General features: G+C 46.7%; 1 protein-coding gene across 10 annotated transcripts in view; it reads left to right on the forward strand.

Moving 5' to 3' along the window:
* The window catches only part of Slc7a7 (solute carrier family 7 member 7), a 50,213-nt gene that overhangs the window by 19,872 nt on the left and 7,773 nt on the right, over nucleotides 1-22,568 (forward strand). For all 10 annotated transcript variants that reach the window (XM_038309933.1, XM_038309926.1, XM_038309924.1 and 7 more), the window contains one exon: nucleotides 22,156-22,281. In XM_038309933.1, the coding sequence (XP_038165861.1) occupies nucleotides 22,156-22,281 (126 nt within the window). The remainder of the gene's footprint in view (nucleotides 1-22,155; nucleotides 22,282-22,568) is intronic.

The raw sequence follows: 22,568 nt of genomic DNA on the forward strand, positions 1-22,568 counted from the left end.
GAGGTGGGAGGCACTGAAACAAATGCAGTTGGCTCCAAGGAGAACTCTGGTAGCTATGTGAAAAGTGTTTTTGGAAAGAATGTGAGACAGAAGATGGGGAGAAAGGTTTAGGACTAGAAACCCCAGTTTGGTACAGTGGTTAAGAGCACTGACTGCTCTTACGGAGGACCCAGGTTCAACTCCCAGCACCCGCGTGGCAGCTAACAACTGTCTGTAACTCTAAGATCTGGCAACCTCATACAAACATACATACAGGTGAAACACCAATGTACACAAAATAAAAGAAATAAAATTAAAAAAAGAAACCTAAGTCCCCATGGAGAAAAAGGAGTGGCCTTAGGGACAGAGGTGCAGGGTTGGATAAATTGCTGGGACTTCTTTCATGAGACGTGTGTGGGAGCTGTCAGAAGTGAACAAGGGAACGTGAACAGGTCAGCGTGGTGGGGACACCTGTTGAAGGAAGGGAGATGGACTAAGTGATGAAGTAGAGGCTTCCAGGCTTGGGCTGGGCTCCTACAGTTCTTCTGTCGACAACAGCAGGAGTGAGAAGCCCAGATTCACACTGCAGCGGCAGCAGCCTGAGAATTCTTTGCAGAGTTCCACTCAGGTGAAGCCAGGACTCTCAGCTTCACCGTGGAAAGCAATTCAGTATGGGTCAATATGAAGCAAAGCTGGAGTTTCTTGTGTATACATACACATATACACACACATACATAGATATACACGCACATCTTGGTCTCTCTTTCACTGAGACCCACCTGCCTCTGTATCCTGAGTGTTGAGATTAAAGATGTGACACCATGCTTGGAATATAGAATTAAAAAAAAATGCAGACCAGGCTCAAACAAACTCAGCCTCCAGAGTTCTGGGATTAAAGGTGTGTGTATTTGGTTCTTCACTATATAATAATAATATGTTTTTAATTAGCCAGGAGGTGGTGGCGCATGCCTTTAATCCCAGCACTCGGGAGGCAGAGTTAGGTGGATCTCTGAGTTCGAGGCCAGCCTGGTCTACAAGAGCTAGTTCCAGGACAGGCTCTAGAAACTACAGGGAAACCCTGTCTCGAAAAAAAAAAAAAACCAACAAAAAATATGTTTTTAAAGATTTATTTTCTTTTTAATTATGTGCATGTGTGTTTACATATGTGGATGGGTGCTTGTGCATGCAGGTCCCCAAACAGGCCAGAGGCATTGGATCCTTGTAGACCTGGACTTATAGGTGGTTGTGAGGAGCCTGAAGTGGTACTGGGCATAATACTTAGGTCCCTGCAAGTCCAACACACACTCTAGTCCCTGAGTCCTCTCCCCAGCCTGAAAGTTGGAGTTTCTCTTCTTTTTAAAGATTTCATTCACTCATTCATTTATCTGTTTATTTATCTATTTGTGTGTGTCTATGTTTATATGTGTGTGTATAAATCTGTGTACACAGATGTGTGTGCAGGTACCCATAGAAACCAGAAGAAGGTGTCAGATACCTTGAAGTTGGAGTTAGAGGTGTTTGTGAGTCAACTGATGTATGTGCTGGGATCTGAACTCTGATCCTTATAATTGAGCAGCAAGTGCCCTTAGCCACTTAGCCATCTCTCCTGTCTAAATTTAGTTATTTTTTTATTTTATGTGTATGAGTGTTTTGTCTGTTTTGTATGTAAAGTGCACAGCTTGCTTGCTTGGTACCCACAGAGTCAAGAAGATGACTTGAAAGTGGTTGAAGGTGGTTGTGGGCCTTCATGTGGGTACTGGGAATCAAACCCGGGTCCTCTGCAAGAGCAGTCAGTGCTCTTAATGGCTGAGCCATTGTTTCAGCCCCCTCCTCCCTAAGTTGGAGTTTCTAAAGAAAAGGTTTTAACATAGGTTTGAGTGTGACCCTTGCAGGGAGGGAGGGATGCTCAGGAAAAGGGGTTATTTACCCAGATGTGGGCGGGTCTCTTCAGAAGAGTTTGCTCTTAGGCTCTCAACAGTATCCATTTATATAATTTCCATGGTTTCTGAAGTTATGTGGTTCAAAGAGTTGCCAAGAACTTCCCCCTCCTTTTTGGAAAATGAGATCATAGGGTGGTTCATGACTTACAAGGGAGTTAAGAAGTGTGTTTGGTTATAAACAGAGTCAATAATCTTATTAGTGAGATCCTCAAAAAAAATAACAGGTTTGCATCTGGGTAAAAAAAGAGGTTAAATTAAAAGATTGTGTAAGCATGGTCCAGTTTTATTTTAACATTTGAATTATTTCTGTTTGGAAGGAATATTGTTCCTTTAGGTAATCTTTGTGGCCAATTTTCTCAGTTGTGCCAAAATTCTCAACCTTCAGCTGGTGAGGGATCTCAACCAGACTCTGGAGTGAGGGCTGCTTCCGTCTCATTTCCCCTTCATTCCCCCTAGTCCTTTATCCTGTCTTATTTCTATATGCAATGCCTTATGGGTCACTATGACCCAGAGTTGGGTCATTTTCTGGGGAGCTGAGTCATGTTTGCTTTCAAAAGAAATAGATGCGTCAGATGTTAGTTACAGTGGTGAGCATGTTGAATTAAGTTTCTTTTGCTGTGAGGAGACAGCATGGCACAACAACTCTTTTTTTAAAAAAATTATTTATTTAATTTTATGTGCATTGTGTGAGGGTGTCAGATCCCCTGGAACTTGAGTTATAGGCAGCTGTGAGCTGTCATGTGGCTCCTGGGAATTGAGCCTGGGTACTCTTATCCATTGAGCCTTATCCACTGAAGTGTGTGTGTGTGTGTGTGTGTGTGTGTGTGTGTGGTGAGAATGCCAAGTGTGTGCAGGTACACTCAGAGGGTGTACCAAGACACATCAGACCTCTTAGTACTTGAGTTACTGGCTGCTGTATGAGCAGGTGGGGTATGAGCATGTGGGTGAGTCGAATTGAATGCCAAGTCTACAAGAACACCAAGTGTGCGTAATCACTGAACCATCTCTCTAGTCTCTCCCTAAAAAGTTAAAGATTGAATTTATTGATGTTGTGTGTGTATGTATATACATGCCATAGCACACGTGTGGAGATCAGAGGACAACATGCAGGAATAAGTTCTCTCTCTCCTTCCATCATGTGAATTCTGGGGGTCAAACTCAGGTCATTAGGCTTGGAGAGAGATGCCTTTATCCACGGAGCCATCTTGTGGGGTCCCCTCTTTTCTTTCTGTAGCTCCTTCTCGTCTTTTTGTTGTTTTGTTTTGCAGGACTGGGACCCATGCCAGGCATGCACTTTGCTACTGAGCCACACCCCAGCTCCCTGTTTTCATTTTTCTCTGTGGCACTCATTGCCACCAAGCATCAAAGATTTATTGTTTATTGTCTGGTTTCTCCTCTACAATGCAAACGTTATGGGAATAAGAACTTTATATTGGTTATTGTTGGCTCTCTAGCACTTTCTTCTTCTAGGTACTCATTAAACCTTTTGAAAAAGGGGTGTGTGACTTTCTGGACACAGGGAAAGGCAATAGAAAGAAAGACACACAGCTGAGAAAAAGTGTAGGGTATGGGTGTTTATAGGAGACTGTGGGATAGAAGGAGCAAACAAAGCATGGGGCTAGAACTTAAGTTTTACCTTCCTGAGGGGTCAGAGTTATCCTAAAGCATGGGTGTGGGCAAGGATTAAATGGGACCAATAAACCGGGCAGTGGTGGCGCACGCCTTTAATCCCAGGACTTGGGAGGCAGAGGCAGGCAGATCTCTGTGAGTTCAAGGCCAGCCTGGTCTATAAGAGTGAGTTCCAGGATAGGCTCTAAAGCTTCAGAGAAACCCTGTCTCAAAAACCTTAAACGGGACCAATATAGCTGGACTGGAACAGGGCAAGGCCAGGAAGCTCTTTCAGGGGCTGCAGAGATGGCTCAGTAGTTACACACTCCTGTAGAGGACATAGGTTCTAGTCCTAGCACCTACGCTGACTCACAGCTGCCCAACTTTATCATCCAGGGTATCTGACCTCACAGGCACCAGGCATGCATGTGGTACATATATGCCAGCAGAAAAAAATACCCAAGCACATTAGAAAAAGAAGAGAGAGAGAAAAAACCTGAACTAGGGAAATGGCACTTGGATGGACAGAAATGACGGCTCTGAGAGCAGTTTAGTGCAACCAGTGAGGGTTTTGCAGTGTCTTTTATTAGTTATTCTACAAATTTCATATATGTAAACAACTTCTGCTTGTTTGTTTTTATTTTGGAGGCAGGCTGTCACTGTATAGTCCTGGCTGACCTGGAACTCTAAGATCTGCCTGTCTCTGCTTTCGGAGTGCTGAATTACCACAACTGGCTTGTTATTTTATTTTTTTTAGGAGTAAACACTAACTAGTGTGCACCTGGTGCCCAAGGAAGCCAGAAAAAGACATCGTATCCTCTGGGACCTGGTGTTACAGATGGTTGTGAGCTGGCATAAGGGTGCTCGGAACTGAACCTGGGTCTTCTGCAAAAGCAACAAACACTCTTAGTCACTGAGCCATTTCTCCAACCTTTGTTAGTGTTTTTAAATGAAATATCTTTGATTAATTCCTTGACAGTTTCGTATGTGTAAGCAATGTGTCTGATCCCATCTAACCCCAGCCCCCCTCCCCTCAGGAACATGCGTCCTTGTCCTCCCTTCATTGCCTCCCCTTCTTAAGTCAGGGAGTCCAGTTAGTGTTGTCTGTCGGATGGATGGAGCTTGTCCAGGTCTTGTGCAGGTAGCCACAGCTGCAGGGAGCTCATGAGAACAGTGTCCAGGTCGTGACCAGAAGACAGCATCTCGCAGCCTTATCTTCCACCTCCAACTCTTCCATTCTTCCTGCCCCCTCTTCCTTGGTGTTCCTCTGACCTTGGGGAGAGGGATTGATGCAGCTATCTTATTTAAAAACGAATACTCGGTACTCACCTATTTTCAGCACTTTGACCATTTAGTGGGACAACAGTGGTAGGTCCCTCTTGAGAGCCTGTGACCACCTGAGCTTTTGACTAGAGATCCTTCCTGTGCAGCAGGCATCAGATTCAGTCACAAAGCAGTTGGTTACCTTCAGAACCTTTGTGCCACTATTGCACCAGGGGTTTTATAGTATTCAGGGCTCACCACTGAGTAATACCATCGAAGGCTTTTTTTTTTTTCCTCCCACTGGCCTGCATAGCACCTTCCAGCACTATCAAAGCTAACCAGAAGGAGGAAGTTTGGGGGTCAGTTCCAGCGTGAGGTTTTTATTCCTGTAACCAATGTGTATTGTGTCTATAGTAATGGGTCTTATCCATTGGGCGATCAAGAGCAATAGCAATAGCCTGTGTTGTTTCGGGGCTTTTGGGGCTTCCTTAAGTGGTGACTTATATGTATTCCTTGCCTGGAACTGAGGTTTTTATTTAATAACCCGTGTCTTCTGGGGTAACCAGTGCAGGGTTATTGTGTTCAAATTCCCTTTCCCTAAAAAAATAAGTATTAAGACCTTTTTGTTTTTATGTTTTATGCATGTTTTGCTTGTGTGTATGTCTATGTAACATGCATGTTTTGCTTGAGTGTACGTCTTTGTAACATGCATGCAATGCCTGTGAGGCCAGAAGCAGGTGTCAGATCCTCTGGAACTGGGGTTACGGGTGGTTGTGAGCTGCCACGTGGGTGCTGGGAATGGAACTTGGGTCCTCTGGAAGAGTAGTGAGTGGTTTTCATCACTGAGCCACCTCTCTGCCCCACAATATTATAGTTTTAAACTAGATTATAAAATAGTAGATTTCCATAAGGGATTTTCATACACCCTTAGTTTGAATTAATCTCCCTCTCCCAAGCCTCTTCTCTCCTGTGTCCTCCATGCTCCCCCCCACCAAGTCCCGCTTAAACGCTTAACCCCTAGTGTTCCATTCAGTCCTCTGTGTCCTCCTCTCCCTCCATCCTTTAAGAGCTTCTCATCTCCCCTGTCACGGGCTCTAGCCTCCTGAGCTCCACAGACAGTCCAGATTAAACACAGAGATCCAGAAATCCAAAGCTAGGATCCACATAGAGACAGCACTGCTTATGTCTGCTAATTTCCTTAGTTTTGGTCAGGGCGACTTGTCATTTGTCGGAGGTGGGGTGCTGAAGTCTACCACCACGTTACCAGCACAGGTTAGCTGTGCTGAGGCTAACCTGTGTCTAGCTTCCATTAGTTCCTGTTTTGTGAAAATGGCACTCCTGTGTTTGGGGCACACATGCTTAGAACTGTACTGTACCATTGCTGATCGTTCCTTTAATCAGTATGAAGGGCTGTCTTTATTCTTTCTCACTAGTTTTGCTTTGGAATCTGTTCGTCTGAAATCAGAACAGCTCCAGCCGCTTGTTTACTGGGTCCATGTGCTTGGGAATTTTCTCGAGTCCTTGGACCTGCGGTAGTGTTTGTCTTTTGTGGTGAGGGGAGCCTTGGCTGTAAGTAGATGGCTCCTGATTCTCCATCCAGTGTTCCAGTCAGTGTCTTTGATTGGGGAAGAGAGCACAAATATTCAGTTATTATTGGAAGTTGTTTATCAATCCCTGCCATTTTGTTCATAGTTTTTTTTTCTTTCTCTGTTGCTCTAGTGTTTTTTTCCTGTAGCTCTTGGCGGGGATTTGACTTTCCTTCTAGTCTGAAGAATTCTTCAAGTAGTTCTGTGGAGGTGGCAGAGTGGCCATAAATTCCTTTTGTCTGTTTTGTTTTGTTTTGTTTGTAATAGTCCTAGCTGTCCTGGAACTAGCTCTTGTAGACCAGGCTGGCCTCAAACTCACAGCGATCCACCTGCCTCTGCCTCCTGAAGGCTGGGATTAAAGATGAGCCCCACCACTGCCTGGTGCTTTTTGTCTATTTTTATTTTTATTACTTATTTATTTATGTATTTGGTTTTTTGAGATGGGTTTCTCTGGCTCTCCTGGAACTAGCTCTGTAGACCTCGAATTCACAGAGATCACCTGCCTCTGCCTCCTGAGTGCTGGCCTATTTTTACATTTTAAAACTTAATATTTATTTATTTATTTATTTTCAGACAGCATCTTTCTACGTAGCCCTGGCTGTTCTGGAACTATCTATGTAGATCAGGCTGGTCTTGAACTCACAGAGCTATACCTGCCTCTGCTTCTCAAGTGTTGAGATTAAAGACATGCACTATTATGCCTGACTTCTGTGGTCTATTTTTAAAAAGTCTATTGTTATTTTATATGAGTAAGTGCCTGCATGTATGTATGTGTACCATGTACATGCTTGGTGTCCAGGGAGGCCAGGGGAGGGCGTCAAACTCCCCTGGAACTGGAGTTACCAATGTTTGTGAGCTGCCCTGTGGGTGCTGGGAACTAGACCCAAATCCTCTGCAGGAGCCAGCCTCTCTTTAATTTATCATGATTATTTATTTAAGATTTTATTTTAAAAGTGTGTGTGTGTGTGTGTGTGTGTGTGTGTATGTGTGTGTGTGTGTGTGTGTGTGTGTGGTGGGGTATGTGCACAAGCATGCAGGTGCCTTTGGAAGCCAAATGTGTTGGTTCTCCCTGGAACCAGAATCACAGGTGGCAGTGATCCCCTTGATAATGGTGCTGGGAACTGAACTTGGGTCTTCTGCAAGAGCAGCTCATGTACTCAACCACAGAGCCATCTCTCCAGCCTGAAACTTTGTACTTTTGAATCTGTGATTTTTTTTAAGTATACAGGTCACAGCAGAGAGATAGTTGTGTATGCTAGCTGATCCTGTGGCTTGGACTAGAATCATAAGATCATGGTTTGGGGATAAGGGTCTGGTTAGATATTGGCTGGGGCTGATGGTGACAAACAGTGAGTGCTGATGTTGATCACGGATTTGAGGAGGAGGAGTTTCGAGAGAATTGATGGGATTAGTTCTCAATATGTTGAGTTGGAGATGCTGTGCCTGGCACCATCCAGTAGCGATTTTATTTTTAAAGCATTATTTTTTTTTAATTTATGTACGTGTGTCTGTGTGAATGTATGCTACATGGGTTTGGGTACACTCAGAGGCTGGAAGAGGGTGTCAGGTCCCATGGAGCTAGTATTACAACCAGTCGTAAGCTGCCCAGTGGACCTGAGCTCTGGTCCTTCGGAAAGAGCAGCAGGCACTCATAACTGCTGAGCCGTCTCTCCAGTCCTGCTAGCAGTGATTGACTCATCGTGTTTCTAGGATCACCTGGCTGCTATTATACTTTTGGGAATGTTATCATGTTGTAATAGAAACCCCGGGTACAGAGGAGATGACCTTGGGCCAGGTGGTAGGAAGGTGTTTGGCCGAGTGATGACACAGGACAACCTATCCAGAGGGAAGACAGAGAGATGGCTCTGGGAGAGAGGGGCCTGAGAAACAGCCAGGGTGCAGCAGCGTCCGATTCTCTGAGAGTCTGAGCAAGATATGAGAGAGTGACAGGGAGCCCAGCGGTGACGTCATCGCCACGTGGGCTTTCTTCTAAGGCAGTTTCAAGGCAGTGAGGCTGGAATTTGGATTTCTGAACTGTTCATCTGCTACTCAGTGTTACTATGTGCTTGATTCTCTTCCATGCCTAGGGAAGGCAAAGGTCCATTAAACATCCCGTCTTTCTTTAGCTCGTGGTGGATACAGAAACCATTCTAAGCCACCGTGGTAGTGTGGGAAAGAGGGACAGAGAGGAAGGGCAGTGTGCTATAAGGACAGCTGGTGTGAAAGACTCAGAGTAGTCTTTCAGGAAGAAACGTGAGGAAGGAACGTAATATCATTTGGAGTGAACAGATCCCAAGCAGGAGCTCAAGGAAACTCTGGCCTGATGGACACTGGACACGAGACGCTAGACTGCCTCGTAGGGAAGGGAATGAAGATAGTCTGTCTTTGTCTCTTCCTGTGTCTGTTGTCTCTCTGTCTCGCTCCAGATTCTCACTGTGTAGCCCTGGCTGACCTGAAACTTACTATGTAGACCAGGCTGGTCTCAAAATCATAGAGACCCATCTGCCTCTGCCTCCTGAGTGCTGGGATTAAAGTTGTGTATCATCACACCCAGTAAATTTGTGTGAATGTGTGTGTGTTTTGGGGTGGTGTGGGTGGAGCCGAGGAAGAGGCTAGGCGTACAGCTGAGCAGTAGAGCTCTTTCAGGACTAAGGACCCAGTCTGGCTCGCCAGGAAAGTCCGAGAGATGGCTCTGCGGGTACAGTGCTTGCCCTGCAAGCATGAGGACCTGAGTTTGGGTCCCCAGCACCCCTGTAAAAGCTGAGTGCTGGCTGAGGTGCAATCCTGGTGCTGGACGCGGAGACAGGATGGTCCCTGGACATAGGGTGGAAATCACCAGAGGTCACACCTGATGTCAGCCCCTTGCTTCCACACCTGAATTGGCTCTGAAGGCAAAGAGGGCTGTCAGTGGGAAGAATAAAGACCTCCTCCAGGGGCTGGTGAGATGGCTCAGTGGTTAAGAGCACTGACTGCTCCTCCAGAGGACCCTGGTTCAATTCCCAGCACCCACATGGCAGCTTGCAGCTGTCTGTAGCTCCAATTCAAGAGAATCTGACATCATTATACCAATGTGCATGAAATAAAGTTAAAGTTTGTTTTTTTTTAAAAAAAAAAAAAAAAAAAAAAAAAAAAAAAAAAAAAAAAAGACCTCCTCCAGCTTTGGGTGCTCTTAGCAATCGCTCTTCTTGGAATGGTCTAGAGATAGCCTCCTCCCTTTGGAGGTATCCATGCATAGTGGTTAAGGGCGAAGAGTCAGGCAGGACTGGGCTTAATCTTAAGCCAACTGTATTGGTTTCGGGTTTTCACTTCTTAGAATAAGGCTCTTATCTCTTGGAGGCATGACCAGTATTTCAACTGCATTTTCATCTTTTCCCCAGTCAAACAGCAATAATTTCAAAACAGTAAACCAAATTTCTGCTCCTTATTGGCCCTTGGCAGGCACAGTCCCCCAGTGGGACGGTTGAGGCACTGGCCGGTATGGCTGATAGAACTTGAAGCTGCTTGCTGCTTACTGCTTGGGCAGCTTTTTGGGTGAGTGGGTGTCTTTACTCACTGCCAATTCCATCTTCAGGGTAGTGACATGCTGCCGGCTCTGGGAGGAATACTGACGCATGCTGTGGCAGCTTCTATGCAACGAAGCCTGCAGCCCCAGACAGGAGGCTTGCTCTCAGGGACTTTCCTGGTGCTCAGTTCTTAGAATTGGCTGTGTTCTGTTTTTCTGTGAAGGCCAGGTTTGCAGTGTCTGAAGCACAGTGGGAACTCAATATGGATGCTTCTGAGTCATTGAATTCTTAGTCCAGTTCAGGCTACTAAAAAGGATTACTTTCCCAGTCAGTTCCGTCTGAGGGTGGCTGTTCTGGTTTCTGAGAGCTGTGTGGATTGCTGTGGTTCTCCGCAGGTGCAGTCTGCATCATCGTATAGAATTCCTCCTCTAGGCCTACATGTTTGTACAAAAGGGAGAATGTGGTGTGGTGAAAGGGACATAGACTTAGGGCTGATTGCTGACTGAAACATGTGATTTTTCTCAGCACTAAGATAATGACAGTAAAACTGGATCTCTTGTGGATTTTTTGTTTGTTTGTTTTTTGTTTTTGATTTTGGTTTTTGTTTTTGGTTTTTCGAGACAGGGTTTCTCTGTGGCTTTGGAGCCTGTCCTGGAACTAGCTCTTGTAGACCAGGCTGGTCTCAAACTCACAGAGATCTGCCTGCCTCTGCCTCCCAAGTGCTGGGATTAAAGGCACCTTAATCTTACCACCGCCGGGCTTACAACTGGATCTCAAGAAGGCTCAGTGCCAGACAAAGAGCTCACCTTGGATCCTGATGACTTGAGTTTGATGGTGACCCATGTGGTGGAAGAAGAGAACCAATTCCTGCAGGTTGCCCTCGACCTAAATATGTGTGTTATGCATGCATCCCTAGCAAGTAAATGCAATAAAACTAATTTAAAAATAAAATCTATTGCCATCTACTTTTAGTGCCTAAAAATTTTATTTTCTGCATTCTGTCTTTTTAAAACCTAAAAACAGTTTTAATTTTATACTATCCCAGAGAGCAGAAAAGAAAGCAGAGGGGGCTGGAGAGATGGATCAGTGGTTAAGAGCACTGGCTGCTCTTCCAGAGGACCCAGGTTCAATTCCCAGCAACCACATGCTGGCTTATGACTGTCTGTAACTCCAGTTCTCGGGGGTCTGGTGCCCTCTTCTTGTTGCTTAGTGTATCACATGGTGCACATGCAGGTGAAACACACATACACGTAAAATAATAAAATAATTTTAAAAAGGAAAGCTGGGCATGGTGAAACACGCCTTTAATTCCAGTTCTCTGGAGGCAGAGGCAGGTGGATCTCTGTAAGTTTGAGGTCAGCCTGGTTTACAGAGCAAGTTCCAGGACAGCCAGGGCTATACAAAGAAACTCTGTCTTGAAAAACAAACAATAGCAACAATTTAAAAAAAAAAGAGGAAAAGAAAGCTGACCCTTTTCTTCTGTCAGTTTTGCAGAAGAGGCAGAGGTGGAGTTTTCTCTTGGCAGAGTTGGGGCTGAGCATCCAGAAGTCAGTGCCTGTCCGACAGGCCCTTTCTCAGAGCTAGTATGCTCCGGCCACTGTTAGCCTATTGTCGCTCACTGCAAACTAGCTATTTTGGTTTAGCTTTTTCCTTCTTGTTAACAGGACATGTCTTTAGTTTACCTCCTGCCCCAGTCATCCACAGCGTTTGCTGAGGGCCGTGGACAGGGCACCTACCATTCTTTGGGGAGCAGGCAAATGTCCTTTGGCCTTACTTTTGGCCCTGCTGAACTGTATGTGCCCATAGGAGCTCCAGGAGATGATGCTTTGCTGACTACACAGAAGATAGAACTCGAGATTCATCACCTTTGAGACAAGGCATTTCATGCTGTGAACTCTTGCGAGTCGGGCTGAGGCCTGAGGCTTCTGTGGAAGTGGACTGGCAGAGGGGAGGGCAGGCAGGCACCAGGAGCTGACTAGCACAGGACTTCGGATCTCTGTGCGTGTCTGTCTGAGATCTTTGACCATGTGTGCAGTTTTTCCTGACTGGAATGACTGATCTCATGAGCTTGTGACTAATGAGGTGGGACAGCAGGGCATCCGACTGACTTTTGCCCCTTGAATTCCTACTTGGAAGCTACTTTCCTATTTTGGAAAGGTTTTAAGTTAGAGGTGAGGTCATATCCCACAGTCACCTTAACAATTAGGGTGGCATCGGGGTCTTGAGTTATTCCTAGTATAGGATCAATGTGAATTTGGGAGCAGAAATGATACAGCTTTTTTAAAAAGGTTTATTTATTATTTATTTATTATGTATGCAGTGTTCTGCCTGCATGTACACCTGCACATCAGGAGACGACACTAGATCTCATTACAGATGGTTGTAAGCCTCTATGTGGGTGCTGGGAACTGAACTCATAACCTCTGGAAGAGCAGCCAGTGCTCTTAACCGGTAAGCCATCTCTCCAGCCCCTGATACAGCTCTTAGGGGTTTATTCTTGGTCTCTTTTCTCTGTTACCTTTGTCTCCACTTCAGAAGTACCAAGGGAATGGTCTAGAGGAGGCTGAGAGAGGAGCTTGGGACAGCAGGCCTGGATCCTGACTGTACAATGGAATTATCCAGAGAATTTTAAAAAGTGCTTATTTTGTGTGTATGGGTGTTTTACCTGCATGCGTATTTGTGTACTCTGTTCATGCCTGGTACCTAAGGAGACCGGAAGAGGGTATGGGACCCCTGGAATTGAAGCTACAGATGGCTGTGAATTACCATGTGGGTGCTGGGAATCAAACCTGGTTTCTCTGAAAGAGCATCTACTGATCTAGTGCTCATAACTGCTGAGCCATCTCTGTGGCCCCCTTTTTAAAACAGGGTCTCACTATGTAGCCCGGAACTTGCTATGTAGACCAGGCTAGTCTCAAACTCATAGATATCTGCCTTACTTAAAGGTATAGGCCACCACTCTCAGCTCATCTAGAGAATTAAAAAAAAAAAACAAACAAATCCAAAAGCATTCCTTGCTGACTCCCTGAAAGTGTCTGAGCTGCCAGAGAAGATGGGAGTCTGTGGGGAGACAAGACTTGAGGAAGCCAGACCACTTCTGGGGTCTCCTGTTGCACGAGGCAGAAGAGTAGTTCTCAGTGTTGTCATGGATACCTGGAGCTTCAACAGCTTGACAGCAGAGGTTCTGACTTCATTGCTGTGGGTGGCACCTGAGCTTGTCCAGTGATGGCAGTGAGCTGCAGGGATGGAGGGGCCCAAGGTAAGTGAGAGGTCAGGCATGCTCTGCTCCAAGTTGGTCTGTGTGTGATTATCTTGCTGGGTGATTACCTCAGTGAAAAGCAAAGTAGTTTTGTGTGTGTGTGTGTGTGTGTGTGTGTGTGTGGTGCCCCCCCCCCCCACACCATCACCATACTGCTCTGGGAAACCCTGTCCTGACTTCCTGAATTAGAACTCCCCAGGAGCCTCCATGTGGCAGGTGATTCTTAGGTCTGCTCAGGCCTCATGCCCGGTTTCTGAGGATAGGAACTGAACTGAGAGCTCAGCAAACATTAAGGATCAGGCTACTTTCAAAAAATTGCATTTTATTTATGTATTGTGTGTGTCTGCGCACGCGTGCATGCATGTATGTGCACATGCACCAGGGTGTACTTTTGAAGGTCAGGGGAAAACTGCGGGTGGGATCTGGTTCTCTTTCCACCAAACTGGTCCTGGGGATCAAATCTGGGTTGTCAGGCTTGGTTGGGTGCAGGCACCTTTACCCACTGAGTCGTCTTGCTTGCCCTCTAGTTGCTTTGAAAATGGATGTACAAATTCTGTGCTTGCTTCCTCAGAGCTGTCAGAGCCTTGGGGGTTAAAGTGCTGACTGAGTTTCAGGAAGAACACGGGGAGGGGTCTGATTCAGTGACCCATGGTCATTTTGTGTTTGTGTCGTCTTCACCTATGAGGCCTGAGTCAGTGAAACTCTTCTGAAGCTGGACTAGCACCTGGGAGGAAATCACATGAGAAAGCCAGGAAAAAAAATGTGATCTTAAGCCAGGCATGGTGGTACAAGCAGTAATCTCAGTACTGGGGAGGTGGAGGCAAGAGCATCAGGAAGTCAAGCCAGACTCAGTGAATTTGAGGTCAGCCCCGGGGTTCCAGTGTAGCATTACAGGGAAAACAAAATAAAACAAAACAAACAAACAACAGCAAGAAGAACAGGCATCTAATAGAGGAAAGGAGGAAGAAGAAGAAACAGCGATGAGGGTTTTCCAGATAGCTTACGTTAGGCCTTCTGGAAAAACAATGTCGAATGTTCAGGAGCCCTGAGCATACCAGACACAGGGCATGGATGCTTCCCCGAGTCCATCTCTGACTCCACGTACAGCAGTCTAGTGGAGGGATGTGCAGTTTCTGCACAGTGTGATGAGGACTGTGCTCGGGACAGCTAAACCTGTGGACTGCCATCCTTCTGCAGATTGCTATGGGGAAAAGATACCACCTATTAGAAGATGTCAAAATAATAATAATAATAATAATAAGCCACTGGTCGCGCTGACACGACAGCAAACTGAATTTCTGAGGGGTGTTCATTGTCCTGCCTGTCAGCTGAAAGATGTGAAGGAATGAAGAGCGCAGAGCAGGGGGCTGGAGACAGGATGGCTCAGTGGTTAAGGGTGCTTGCTGAGTTTGGGTCCCAGCTCTCTTGTCAGACTCCTCACAAGAGCCTGTAACCCTAGCTTCAGGGGATCCGATGCCCTCTTCTGAAAAAAGGATGCAGCACACACAGTGCCTGACTGTAAACCCTCCTGCCAGACGGAGTTGGGGCAGGGAATAGAGCAGGTTCATATGCTTGGTAGAGAGATGTTGATATCTGATTTTGCCTGAGAAGCTGGGATGCGATAGGAGAGATGTGTTTAAGGGAGCATTAAACTGAAATTGGAGGCGAGGAGAAGCAGGGTGAAGATAAGGGAAAAGGTGAGCACGTTCTGTGTGCATGCGTGCCCTGCCCACGGCAGATGCTCTTCTGTATGACTTCGTGCCTGCTCCTTTTCAAACATGCTCCCACTGAGCCTGGACCTGGTGTCCGGAAGCCCATGGACCCTCCTAGCTGTGCCCCACATGGCATGGTTACAGTACACTGTGCCTGAATTTTGAGGTTAGTGCTGGAGACCCAAACTCAGGTCCTCTTGCTGGCGTAAGGCAAACACTCCTGCTCATCGAACCCTCTCCTAGCCCCAAATCATGAGTATTTTGAAGCTATCTGGTGCTACACAGCAAGATGGATAAGGCTGGAGGAATTGCTCCGTAAATCAGAAAGAAGCTGATGACTTGTACCTACAAATACCATAAGCAAGACCGAGAAGCATCTTTGACTTTTTTAAACTCCAAGAAGACGCTAGCAATCATTATGGTACTCGGTTAGAGTCGAACAGTGAAAGACGATAATTGGATGGATTTGCTAGAACTGGGGTGTACGATCAAAGAGAGGTTCGTATGAGGCTCTACCATAAAAACGTGTGCCTGCTCCCTCCGTCTTTGATTGTGGCAAGAGGAAAATTTCAGTACGCCAAGATACTGAGGCCTGCCTAGAGATTTTACTTCTTTCTTTGTTTTCTAACTAGTGTAGTGAACAGTTCCACTGAGCACTCCCAGTTCTCTGCCTGCATGCAGGGAGTTAAGAGATGTAGCCCATATCTTAGAAGGGGCGTAAAGATGCCAGCCTCGTAAGCGTGTCTTCCTTCCTTAAGGAGAAGGGTTACTAACAACACTCTTGGACTCTCAGGTTCCATTTGCAACAATTTTTCTAAAGTGATCTCTCTCTCTCTCTCTCTCTCTCTCTCTCTCTCTCTCTCTCTCTCTCTCTCTCTTTAATTTGAGGCAGGGTCTGACTATGTAGCCTTGACTGGCCTGGAACTCACTATGTAGACTGGACTGGCCTCAAAATCAGAGGTTCACCAGCCTCCGCCTCACCAGTGGTGGGATTAAGGACCTGCACCACCACATACAATAAGGTCTGCTATTGTAATTGTGCATGAAAATCAGGGCAGGGGAGATGGCTCAGCAGTTAAGAGCGCTTGCTGCTCTTGCAGAGGACCTGGGTTTGCACTACAACGAGTGGCTTGCATCTGCCTGTAAGTCAAGCCTCTGGCTTTCTCAGGTACCTGCACTGGTGTGGTGTCCATGTAGATAATCGGGCACTCATACATACACATACACACACATATAAAAGTAAGGAAGTAAACACTTTAAAGAAAATAAATGCCTATGGTGAAGGCCAAGCCGTGCAGAGGAAAACAGGCCAGGGCAGATGCAGGACCAGAGAGAAGTTATAGAATTGTGGCATGTGGTGCACGTTATCAGATTAGAAAAAGAAACTGTTTGCTTTCCTAATAAAGATTATAAAATATGTACAAAATGGAAAAAGAAGCATCGACTCCTTGAGCATCCTTTGCTAGACATCGCCTCTCTCTAAGTTAAGAGGGGCATATTACTAAGAAATGCAGACCCGTATCAATGCACGTGTAGAGCGAATGGCAGGATGAGCATGGGGTGTTCCAGCACAGCATGAACTGTCCCTGTTGTCACTGCCCTGAGACTACTGATGCTTATCTAAGGCATCATTAACATTTAACTTATAAAGACTTCAGGGTTAATCTCTACAGGATAAGGACTTACAGTGTGTTTGTGGGACTTTAGACTATTTGGAACAAACCTGGGCATTGATCAAAGCAGCTAAAGGCATTGTTTCTTTTTGAGTAAAAACTATTTTATGTATACCTGAGTGTATGTTATGTGTCACCTGCATGCAGGAACCTGCAGAGCTCAGGAAAGTGTGTATGGTCCCCTAGAACTGGAGTTATGGGTAGCTGTGAGACACTGTGTGGGCGCTGGGAACCAGACCGGGAGTCTTTGGTAAGAACAGCAAGTGCTCTTTAACTGCTAGGCCCCTCTGTTCCTCTTCCAAACAACCTGAACTGGAAATTTCTGGTTTGTTCTAGTGCTGGTTCTGTACCTCAGTGGCAGAGCCAGCCTCCTCCCTGGGGACCTTGTATCTGCTGGGATGTCCTGTCCTGGAGTGCCTCTTCAGGTTACAGGAGTAACATCTGTGCAGCAGCTGCCATCCCCCTGAAGTTAAAAGCAGGGACGGAGAAGCAGCTGGGTCAAGGTTAAAGGTCATTTTAGGCAATCCTCCCATGGACTTGGCTCAGTGCTGGGTGGGGACTGAATGACTCCCTGAGGTAGAAGGTTCAGGCATCTGTCTGGAGGTTAACTTGCAGTTACATCTGTGTTATTCTACCCCTACTTTTCCTCTCGTGTCTCTGACTCTGAAGCAGGAGGTTGGGCTTTGTTTCAAGAGCTGTGCATTTGTCGGAGCTCTGGGGACTCTGGTCAGCTGTATCTGCTACCGTTGGGGACAAAGAGCCTGCTCAGCCACTGAGCCTTGCCTTATTCATTTCCTGTTCCCAGGGCCAGGAGCTCTGGAGGAAGCAGGGAGCTGTGGAAGGGGCAAGCCAGCAGTTCTCAGTGCCTCATTCTCTGTATAGCATCCAGACCCAGTCTCCCTCCCCACAGAGTAGAGCAGGGCACGGCGCTGGGTCTGTGGCAGAAACAAAAGCACGGTAGTGGGGAACACGGAGGTAACAAGAAGGATGAAGTGAATGGGTGGAGAAGCAGTAGGGATCAAACAACCTCAACATCAATGGTTTTCAACCTGTGGGTCACGACCCCCGTGGCGGGGGTGGGCTGGGGTGTCGAATGACCCTTTCACACGGGTCACGTATCAGATATCCTGCATATTAGGTGTTTACATTGCGATCATAACAATAGCAAAATTACAGTTGTGAAGTAGCGATAGAATGATTTTGTGGTTGGGGGGGTCACCACACAGAAGGAACTGTATTAAAAGGTCTCCGTATTAGGAGGTTGTGAACCATTGCTCAACAGTCTCATGACAGGGGTTGCTGTAGGAAAGGGGAGTTGTCTGTTGCTACTTTTCTGTGCTTATGTCCACGAACGGAACTGAGCCAAGAGCCCTGTGGGTAGAACTGCAGACTCTGTGAACTAGAACGATTCCCTTATATCTATTCCAGTTCCATGCTGTGACCTATAGTTACTCTGCAGCCTACTCAGGAACTTGCTATGTTACCAGAGTTGCTAGAGGAAGACGCTGGGTCCTTACAGAGCTAGGCTGGGCCACCCTGGTCCATAGTAGGCCACTCAAAGAGACGCAGTAAGAGTAGAAATGGAGGTAGGAGACTGACTCCGTGTGGCTACACTGGGAAGGGAAACAAATGAAGAGGTCCAGTAGATCCTAATAGGAGGAGGTTTAGGCTTACATAGAGGGTAAAAGGTACACACAGCTAAGTGGTCCCAGTAACAGTGATTTGGTCCATCCTGGCCCCCCCCCCATTGTCTTAGCTCTAGTCTCTCTTGCAAAGTGGTCTGAGAAGTTATCAGAACTGTGTGAAATCTCTTAGAGCTAGACAAGAGTTTCCTTCTGTTGGCACCAGGCTTCAACCTTTTTCTTCTCCCAGCATGAGACTCCTAGGGAAATTCCAGCTTCTTGGAGACCATTGCTTCAATAGTTGGCTAGCCATGTTGGGAGGGACAGAAGTTTCACTTTAGAATGTCTTCATCTCTGCTGGGTGGTTCCAGTCCTAGGGGATCCCTCCCACTCTCCCGGTCAGGCATACGGCATATGTGCTGGTGTTTCTTTTTTTTTTTTTTTTTTTTTTTTTTGGTTTTTTTCAAGACAGGGTTTCTCTGCAGCTTTTTTAGAGCCTGTCCTGGACCTAGCTCTTGTAGACCAGGCTGGCCTCGAACTCACAGAGATCCGCCTGCCTCTGCCTCCCGAGTGCTGGGATTAAAGGCGTGCGCTACCACCGCCCGGCCTGTGCTGGTGTTTCTTAAGGAAACCCGGTTTGTGTTGTGTTTCTAAGTCAGAGCAGAGCCTGGAGGCAAGGATTAGATTAGAGATCACAGGGTGGGGAGACCTGCTTGGCGCAGCTGAGGGTGGAAGTCCAGTGGGGAGTATGGGCTAGGTGACTGCTGAGGAAGATCAGCCTGCATCAGGCTGGTGGAGGGCAAGAGAAAGGCGCTTCATTCTGTGGGATTACTGAGGAGTCAGTCCACTTGTGCCTTTAATTATTAACTTAGCACTGGGCTGACCTGGAGATGGGTACATGTTTGCTCAGCCTTGTGATAAGGTTTGGTTGTTTGTTGTCATGTCTATTAGGCATGAAGACTTGTATTTGAAAGAGCTGGAAAGCCCCTCAGTAAAATTAGAAAACAATGTAGGCGATTAATAGAACAACGGGAAGCAGAGCCCCCCTCCCCCCCCCCCAGATGGCTCACTGGGCAGAGTGCCTGCTGTTCAAGCAAGGAGACCTGAGTTCAGCTCCTCAGCACCTGCTGAAAACGCCAGGTTGCCCAGTGGTTGGGGAAATGGCAATGCGCTCCTGCTGCAGCGAGAATATCTCCGAAAAGGAGGGCGGAGAGTTGGCAAGCTGGCTCAGTCAGTAAAGGCTCCTGCTACCAAGCCCAAGTTTGATCCCCAGGTGCCTCACAGTGGAAGGGGAGGTAACTGTCTCCCTCAAGTTGTCCTCTGATCTCCATGGGTGTGCTGTGACATGAAAATAATTATAATAAAACATAAGGCAGAGAGTGATCGCGGAAGACACCTGACATTGGCTTGCATATGTGCCCGCATTAGTGAGCACACACACACATGTGCATGCACTCACGTGTGCGTGCACACACACCCACACCCAGACACCGGTTAGAAGGAGATTGGAATAGAAGATGGCTGAGTTTCCCTGCTTCCTAGTGTACCGGCCTCTGGGTTAGAATGAGAATGGAACTAGGGGCTAAAAACCACAGGAAGTCTGCGGACCCTGAGGGTTTAAGGTTGCTTTCTTTCCTTCCCAGGCAAGGTCTCTGTAGCCCAGGCTGGCTTGAGATTCACTATGTAATCCAGGCTGGCCTCAAGTTAAAATTTGTAGGTCTAACAACACGACTGCTCCGTGGTGTGGTCAAGGGGAAGGTTTTCCTTGTAGATGAGAGAGAGAGAGAGAGAGAGAGAGAGAGAGAGAGAGAGAGAGCATAGCGAGTATAGTTGGGTTATGAGAAGTAGACTAGCTGAAGGGAGAGGGAAGCAGGTGAACTGGAGGGAATTTAGGGTAGGGGAGAACGTGAGAAGGGTTAGGATACTTGCGTGGACTTTGAAATGCAGGACAGGTACCTGTGATACCTGGGGGAGCCTGGAGGCCTTAGGATGCTGATAAGGTCCCAGGGTTAGGGGGAAATGACTTCTTTTGGTGGACTGCACTGGCTTCACAAGTGCTTGAGGAATGTTGGCTTTTAACCTCCAGAAATCCTCCTATGGTTCAGGTTGAGCTCATTTCCGGATATTTGGACTGCTTTTTGCAGGTTTGGGAATTGATTCTCCTTTGGATCTGATATTAGGCAATCCTCCTGTCTCAGTCTTCTAAGTGCTGAAAGTCTTGAGCCACTGCCCTTGGACTTGGAAAGTTTGTTTTTATTTGTTTGTTTTGTTGTTGTTGTTTTAACTGTGTTGACTGCTTGGATCAAACAAGACCTCTGTTGGGTTCCCTTTTCTTACTGGCCAGGCTAGCTTTTCTCTGAGAACCTTGGTGGGGAGACTTGCCAGTCAGGTACTCCGCGGGTCGGGGGCGAGGGGGAGAAAATTCCAGTTGCTGAGCTAGAAGAAGCTGTGCATTGATTCCCTGTCTCTGGATTGTTTGCCCTTTCTTCCTTCCGGACCCAGAAGCTCTGGGCTGCCAGCCAGCCTCACAGCATGCGTGGGCTTCCCTTCTTGAATTTCTTCCAAAGTATTGGATTGTAACTTTTGGGCTAATGCATTTTTCTGAGATTCTTATTTATTTATTTATCGGGTGAAAAGATTTGAGCCTAGGGCTTCATGCATTTCAACACACTGTCTACCACTGAGCTGAACCCTCTGCCACTACTCTGAGCGTTTGATGAAAGAGATTGGCTCTTTTTAGGGAATTGTCTATGTTCATACGCCATAACCCTTTGTGAGAGACTGTCATGCCCTGTTACGAACACTTACTCTGAGGATGGTCTGTGAACTTCTCTGAGTTCATCTGGGTAGAAGGGTAGAAGGGCTTGAGGAATGTCCAGGTAGGAAAAGTGCCCTGCCCTCTTTCTACAGGAACGTGTTTTTGTGGGGGTCAGCCATGATAATCTAAGTCTGGGCAGGTCATGCAAAGGAAGTTCTTTACTTCCAACCATTATCACTTGGGACTCTGGCCACAGATAAATTTAAATAAGAGGCCTGAGTCTCAGTAGTTTACCCTGAAGCAATACCTGGTAGCAGGAAAGAACCACAAGCTTAGATAACCTGACCCCCACCCAAGAGCAGACCATTCAAAGGAAATGTCTGACATTCCAACTGCTGTAGATAGGATCACCTGCCAGCACCTCACCAGGACACCCCTAGACAAATGTCAGCCAATCAGGGTCCTGAACCTTAGCGACCCCTCACCCCCACTTTACTACTATAAAACCCAATTCTAATGGAGCTCGGGGCTCTCTGGATACTCCAATATGTTGGACATGTGGAGAGACTGGGTTTGCAAACTTGATTAAAATAAAGGCTCTTTACTTTTATATAAGGGACCAGGTCTCCTTTGTTGGCTTTTGTGGGGACCCCACGGATTTGGGCATAACATTTTTAGCTGCAAGAATTTTACCAAGCACAAAACAAATAGTGGGGTTGGTGGGCAGGGGACAGGAAGTTGGGTCTTCATCCTAGTCCTTGGACATGCACACTGACCTGCTGGCCTAGACACTGAATAAGTTGCAGCAGGATTTGTCAGGGTTAATAGCAACAGCATAGAGCCAGGATGTTGGGTATTAGACCCGTGTGTGTGTGTGTGAGTGTGTGTGTGTACACGTGCACACGCATAGAAAGGAGAGACTGACTTTAAAGAGCCTGGGACCAGAATACACTACTCATCTGGACAACTCCCAGGTGCCTCCCTCGTGTGTGGCCGGGAATTTTGCCACCTTGCTCTGTGACTCCAGTTTGAGGTAGTAGGGTTTGGGAGTGTCGCTGTGGAAGAGCAGGTGTTCACCAAATGCCTTGCGGTGATGACACCGAGGTTGATGGGGGCGAACGGGCACAGTCCAGATACACGGCTGACTGCTTGAGGGGTCTGTCTTGACGTCTAGTGCTGGAAAAGTTGCCTTGGACTTTGAGGCCCTCCGGGTGGGAAGGGTAGGTCACCATCAGTATTCTTTTTCTTTCAGGTCTCTTAACCTTCATTAACTGTGCCTATGTCAAGTGGGGAACCCTGGTCCAAGACATTTTCACCTATGCTAAAGTGTTGGCGCTGATTGCAGTTATCATTGCAGGCATTGTTACACTTGGCCAGGGTAAGGAAAACAATCCCAACTAGCAACTAGCCTTTACTTAAACATTTTTTTTCCTATTTCTTTGGAGTGTTGGGGATCAAACCCAGAGTTTTGGGCCATGCTAGGCAAGCCGTAGATCTCAGATCTACAACTTTGGCCTTAATTTAGCATTAGGGAGCTGATAACTTGTCTTATTTAAGTCTCCAAATACTGTGTTTGGTAGGCACTATTATTACTCCTTTTATATAGGTGAGGAAACAGGCCCCGGAATGACCTGGCTTACGCCGGACAGAATGAGGTGGCAGTCA

The sequence above is a fragment of the Arvicola amphibius genome, chromosome 13 (genome assembly GCF_903992535.2).
Source record: "Arvicola amphibius chromosome 13, mArvAmp1.2, whole genome shotgun sequence".
NCBI lineage: Eukaryota > Metazoa > Chordata > Mammalia > Rodentia > Cricetidae > Arvicola > Arvicola amphibius.